This window comes from Orycteropus afer, unplaced genomic scaffold (assembly GCF_000298275.1).
Source record: "Orycteropus afer afer isolate SDZICR_OR568_19922 unplaced genomic scaffold, OryAfe1.0 scaffold00067, whole genome shotgun sequence".
Lineage (NCBI taxonomy): Eukaryota > Metazoa > Chordata > Mammalia > Tubulidentata > Orycteropodidae > Orycteropus > Orycteropus afer.
In genome coordinates this window covers 10,052,326-10,059,153 of record NW_006921654.1, presented here as the reverse complement: position 1 = coordinate 10,059,153, position 6,828 = coordinate 10,052,326, and the positions used below count along the sequence as shown (strand labels likewise).

Here is a 6,828-nt window from a genome sequence, read left to right as displayed (position 1 = left end):
TTTGGCTCTCGTGGACTTGTTTTAATTGTCTTTAACTTCAAGTGGAATTTGCATATGAGCAGTTGATGGTCTGTTCCACAATCAGCTCCCGGCCTGGTTTTGGCTGAAGATATTGAGCTTTTCCACCGCCTCTTGCCACAGATGTAGTCAATCTGATCAAAAATCGACACAGTCTTTTGCCCAAGGCAAGTGGTGACAACTCATTCTACCTCCCTTTTGACTTGTTTAGCTTTCTCCCCAGAGCTGTTCTGTCCCTAACTCCAAGGCTCTAACACTTGTTTTTGTCTCCAAACAGTTCTCTGGAAAGTAGAAAAGAGAAGTGCGGAAGGTACAAAAGGATTCTGAGGAGTGTGAAGGGCAGTGGGGGAGCGAGAGGGTAATTTATGGACAGGACAGAGGTTTGAGCCAGTGAGAGGCACCTGCAGCCTTGACTCCTTAGGCCCCCCCTGTGTCCTGAAATGGCCTCACTCTGATTTCGGGAGAAAAGACCTCAAAGCCGCCTCTCAGCTGTGGCCTAGTATTAACATCATAGTGGGTCTGAGCTCAGCTCTCAGCTTCCTCAGAGAGGAAACAGGCCGGCACAGTGAGCATTTACTGAGCATGTATTATGCGACCAGGTAGATTCTTAATGCTCACAGGTGTGGACAAATTCAATCTTCACTGCACCCATGTGTGGAAGGTGCCATTATTATCCTTGCTTCATAGGATGGAACTGAACTCAGGGACACTCAGCCACCCCCTAAAGTCACATGGGGGCTGCTGACTCCAGCAGCCAAGCTTTTACCCAGCAGGCTGAACTGCCTAGGGGACAGGTGGGGTTTAAGGATACACATTACCTGTCCCCCAAACTCAATGAAGCTATTTTTATTTTGAAAGAAAAATGAAGAATCACATGTACCCTAAGCAAGGTAACAGGATTAGGATTTCAGTATCTCTTGTTGGGGGACAGAATTCAACACATTACAGGACCCTGAGAGGACCCGAAAAGAGCCACCAATCACACAGTCACCAATTACAGAGTGTTCTTCATATCTTAGGAGCTCTGGCAGCACAGTGGTTAAAGCATTCAGCTACTAACCAAGTGGTGAGTGGTTAAAACGCACCAGCCACTCCCCAAGGGAGAAAGATGAGGCTGTCTGCTTCCATAAAGATTTACCAAACAAAATAAAACCTACTGCCATTGAGTCGATTCTGACTCATAGTGACCCCCATTGGGTTTCTGAGGCAGTAAATCTTTATGGAAGTAGATTGTCCAGTTTTGCTTCTGCAGAGTGGGTGATGGGTTTGAACCACCAGCCCTCTACTTAGCAGTCAGATGCCTTAGGCTCTGCACCACCAGAGCTCCCTGTAAAGATTTACAGCCTTGGCAATCCCATGCGGGCAGTTCTCCTCTGCTTATAGGGTCATTATGAGTCAAAACTGACTTGATGGCAGTGGGTTTTTTCTCCCATGTTGGAGGGGTCTATGAACTTCACAGGCACATCTCATTTAATCTTTATAACAATGCTTTTAGGTTTTTATGTTATCCCCATTTTGCAGGTGAGTAAACTAGGGAACTGGATCACACAGCTAGGAGCACAGAGCGCAGGTTCACAGCAGCTATATCTCACTCCACAGATCATGAACATATCACATCTTAGAGAAGTCACACTTTCCAACAGCAGAAATTGAGGAGGATGAAGACCCAGACTTATGCATCTAGAAGTGTGACGAGAGTGGCCCCAGAGATGGGGGCTCTGACGTCCATGACAGGGGGTCTCGTTTAGGGAGCAGTATCAGAGAAGACCTCTCTGGGGAAAGATGTGGAAGCTGAGATTGCACAGGGAGCAGGAGCTAGGTAGGTAAGGAGTAGGAAGAACATTCCAGCTGAGAAGGAGCAGCCAGAGAGTACAGGCACTGACTGGACAGGAAAGAGGCTGGCATGTCACGTAAACATGTGGTGAAGGGAGAAGAAACTAGAGAAGACTGAAGGACTAGTGTGTGCTGAACCTTGCAGAACACATATTTTGTAGTTTGTCTTAAGAACCATGAGTGACCCCTGAAGGCCTAGACCATGGCAATGGCATGCTCATCACTTCACTCCTGAGTGGAAAATGCACCAGGGGTGCATGAGTGGAGGCAGATGGCAATGAGAGGCTGACACATGGTCCAGGAAGAGGTGACGTTAGCTTGAACTAGGGTCACAGCAGGGGAGAAGGGCATGAGAGGTTCTCAGAAGAAACAATGAGTAGAACTTGGTGATGGACTTGAGGGAGTGGGTGGCGGGTAGAGAGAAATGGATCCAGATGCCTCCCAAGAAGACTGTGGTACCATTTACTGGGACAAGGAGACGAGGCAGGCAGGGGGCAGGAAGAGGACAGAGGGAGATGCTGAGTTTAGGGTGAGGCATGCTGAATAACAGTCACTTGAGACTGTGGTTAAGGTGCTGGGCTGCTAACTAAAAGGGAGGCAGTTCAAACCCACCAGCCATTCCACTGGAGGAAGATGAGACAATCTACTTCCATAGAGATTTACAGAGATTTACAGCCTTGGGAACCCAACGGGAGTCACTGAGTTGGAATCGACTCGATGGCGGTGGGTTTTATTTTGGGGGGCTGAAGTGGGGAAGACAACAAAAAGGAGATGTCAAGAAGGTAACAGACTTGGAGCTCATCAGAGGGATCTAGGTTGAGGCATACTTTGGATTCCTCAGCAACAGAGGCTTGCTGAAGCTATGAGAATGAGTTCAATTGGTAGGAAGAGAAATGGGCCTAATGTAGACCTTGGACCTAGTAGGCCAGCATAGTGGTTGTTGGCAAAGAAAGCTGAGAAGGAGTAACCAAGTGGGTAAAAGTGTGACATTGTGCAAGCCAGGAAAGGAATGTATTTAAGAATGAAGGACTGGTCAACTGTGCTGAATGCTGCTAAGAGTTAGCTTTCTTAAAAAACTGACTTTGGTGAGGAATATCCAAGACTCAAGGAAACAGTTAGTCCAAGGACTAATGGACCACGGAAACCATAGCCTCCACTACCCTGAGACCAAAAGAACTAGATGGTACCTGGCTACCACTACCAACTGCTCTGATCAGGATCACAACAGAAGATCCTGGAGAGAAAGGGAGAAAAAGAAAATGTAGAACAAAATTTTAAAAATACAAAGATCACCAGACTTACTGGTCTTATAGAGACTGGTGGAACCCCAAGATTGTAGACCTTAGACAGTCTTTAAGCCTGGAACTGAAGCCATCCCTGGGGATCAACTTTCAACTAAATATGAGGCCTGTGAAGTGAGTACCATCACACAGGAATGTACACCTCAGTACAACCAACCAAATGAGACCAAAAGGGTACCATTTCCCCAAAAACAAAGCTCAGAAGGCAGGAATGGGCAGGAGAGAAGGATGAATGGAAAATGCAATTGCTCTGTAAACTTTCACCCAAACCACAATAAAAAGTTAAACAAACAAACAGACTCTGTCACTGTTCTTGATTAAAATCTCACCATAGCCTCTAAGAAAGTCTAAATTCCTTATCATGGAACACCAGTCCTCTCACAAGCTACTGCTGGTATACCTCTCCAGATGCGTATCCCCAAACTCCTCCCAGAACTATGTTCTTGACAAGCTGATGCACTCTCTGCTGTCACTGTGTAGGTGCATGTCACTTGCCTCGCCAGCAGCCCTTCTCTCAGAAATCATTTTTGTTTGGAGATCTACCCCACCCCTACCCTCTTCAGCTGATGTGGCTCTGAGGTCACTATGTGCCCTTGGTGCATCCCAACCCCTGACAGTAACTGATTGGGATGGGGATAGGAAATACAATGAAGTTGGCCCAATCAGTGTGAATCTCACAGAACACAGGCTTGTACTGAAATTCCAAAGTGGACTGGAGTCTAGAAGGACATGGCCCACAAGTGTTGGCAGCCCTGTGATGACCATGAGAGAAAAGTTTATCTGAGAACAAGGCCGACACATGAAAGAGGGCAGAACCGAGAGACAGAGAAGCTGGTTCTGGTGACACTGAGTCCTTGCTTTAAGCCAGACTGGAAGCCAGATTAAATCTGAACCAAGTAGTTGTGTTGTTGTTGTTACTATGTGCCGTTGAGTCAAACCCAACTCATGGCAACCCCTCCTTGGGTTTCCGAGGTGGTATCATATCACTATGGAAGTAGATTGCCCAACCTTCCTTCCGAGGAGTAGCTGGTGGATTTGAACTACCAGCCTTCTGGTTAGCAGTCAAGTGCCTTAGGCAGTATGCTACCAGAGCTCCTAAGTCAATGTGGGAACCATGAATTTCCTTTCATTTTAATTTTTTCTTAAGGTTAGGTCTTCTGTGACTTGCAACAGAATGAATCCTAACTAATGTATAAATACTGTTTCCCCTGCTTAACATGTTTCCCTGTTTCTCCATCTGGAACACTTAACCGAGACTCCTCAGTGAAGCCTCCTCAGTCTGCTCTGGGCAGTGATCGCCCTCAGTACTTCCCCAGAGCCCGGCATTATCCTGTGTCCACTCTGGCCTCCATGGCCGCCTGCCCCACTAGACTGAGGCTCCTCTGGGTGAGGGCCGTGTCTTGCACACAGTTTTATCCCTGATGCCTCACACAGTACCTGCTGCATAAGAGTCATGTGTCAAATGTCTCCCGAATGACTCTCTGATTCAATGAACAAATGAACCAATGAATTATACGCAGTGATGGTAAAACTCTGTTTCTATATTTTTCACTGAAAACAACCCAAACATCACAATATTCACTATTAAGAGCTAGGAAGATATTGAAGAGATTGAAAGGGGGGTGTGGGGAAGGTTCAGAAATGCTTAAACCAATGAAAAATTAATCTCCCTCATTGGCCACGTACATTTTCAAAATGTCATTATTTTAGTCATAGAAATGGCCTCTCCGAATAAAAAAATAAAGCATGTGCCCTACTCCCAGAGGAAATAAACCCATTTAGCTGTGCTGCATCAAAATAATTTCCCCAAATCTGGTATTCAAAGCTCATTAAGTCAGGTTGGCTGATTTTTCCATAATTATTTTAAATGCTCACCATCTACAGAATTTCACTCCAAACCCAAACAAACAGTCCACGGCACTTAATGAGCAGACACTGGTGCTCAGGCCCCAGGACTGGCTGGCAGCTTCAGTGCTACACTGGGTTAGCGTTAGATGTCCACAGAAGACATCTAGAGCAGGACCCCGTTACTGTGGTAACAAGCGCAGGGAAGCAAAGGGTGGTTGCCGTGTATAAAATGGGGGCTACACACAGGAAGCACTGAGGAAAAACACCAGGCTTCCTCCGTTCAGAGCAGACATTCAACATTCAGGTGCTGGAAATTGAGTTGCCAAAACCTCAAACAAGGAAACATACAGAAGGCCAACTGTCCTGCCACCAGCAAGGCTCTCAAGCCAGAGGAAAATGTTACTCAGGTCTGAGTACCAAAGGCTGTTTATATTTTTGAAAGGAGTGTTTTCCAAACTACATTTAGATTCAGATTTGGTTGCAAGTGAACTGAAATCTAAGCTAACAGAAGAGACTCCTCTAAACACAACTGTTATGAAGACAGCTTACCCCTTGCAGCACTCATCCCCACGCATTACTCTTTGCTACGTTTATGGGTCAGAACGAGACACTCGGGTACTAGCTCAACAGGCAACAGGATGCTCCAGGTGTCACACACTCCACATCTTGTTCTGCTCAGTCTGTGTTGGCCTTGAAATGCTTATTACGAAAATTCTACAAAGACCTGAGTTTTTAGTGATAAATTTTTAACATCCATCCAATCACCAAATTCTAAATTAAAGCAGGCTTATTGATGTTGCTGTTGTTACGTGCTGTCGAATCAGACCCAACTTAGGTGTCAGAACAGAAAACAGAAACAAAAGACCAGTACACAGAATGCAGAAACCCAATATACAGCCTGACAGAGGACCAACAGGAACAGAGCAGACTTCTGCAGGATTTCCCTGCTGATGGTACCTTATCTGATTTTCCTCATTATCCACCAGGAGGGACCAGCGGAACCTGACGACCAAGGGGCTGCAGTTGGTGACTGTGATGTAGCGAATCACCTCCGTGTCGTTCAGGATGCAGCCGAAGTCCAGCTCCTCGGTCTCAAAGCTGAGGTTGGGGTAATGCACTTCTCCATGCAGCCTCAGGCTGTCCACCTGAGGGTGCTCCAGGTACTTAATTGCTAGAATTTCTTCTGCCACCCAGCTGTTGAAATCATTTCTATAGAAAGGGTCAAACTTGACCAGCAGGTTTTTTTCTCCACCAAGCTCCAGTTTAATAGGCTACAAACAAGATAGGGAGGACTTATCAACCTGTGTACAACGCATTTCCATCCTGTTAGAGGAAACAGGGCAACTAAAATGTTTCTGATACATGTATATTAACACATATGTATGTGTATACATAAACACATGCACATATTCACATTAAAAAAAAAAAAAAACCTCACTGCCATCGAGTTGTTTCTGACTCACCCCATTGAGTTTCCGAGGCTGCAGATCTTCACATATGTAAGTATATATGTATACACATACGTAATCACCAAACCAAACCAAACTCATTGCCAAAGAGTCGATTTGACTCCTAGCAACCCCTCCTTGGGTTTCCGAGGTGATATCACTATGGAAGTAGGTTGCCCAACTTTCCTTCCGAGGAGTGGCTGGTGGGTTTGAACCGCCAGCCTTCTGGTTTGCAGTCAAGTGCCTTAGGCCACCAGAGCTCCCACACATATATGTAGATATATGTATTTTTTATTAGTGTGAAAATGAAAGCAAGGACAATCTTAAGAGAGGTATTAGTGAAGGAACTAATTTTAGTAAGATTTTAATAAGAGTTGTGG

General features: G+C 45.7%; 1 protein-coding gene across 1 annotated transcript in view; it reads right to left on the bottom strand.

Annotated features, from left to right (window-relative positions):
* HYDIN (HYDIN axonemal central pair apparatus protein) overlaps positions 1 to 6,828 on the bottom strand; it is a 333,125-nt gene that overhangs the window by 172,714 nt on the left and 153,583 nt on the right. The window contains exon 22 of the mRNA XM_042780857.1: positions 5,958 to 6,271. Coding sequence (XP_042636791.1) covers positions 5,958 to 6,271 — 314 coding nt within the window. The remainder of the gene's footprint in view (positions 1 to 5,957; positions 6,272 to 6,828) is intronic.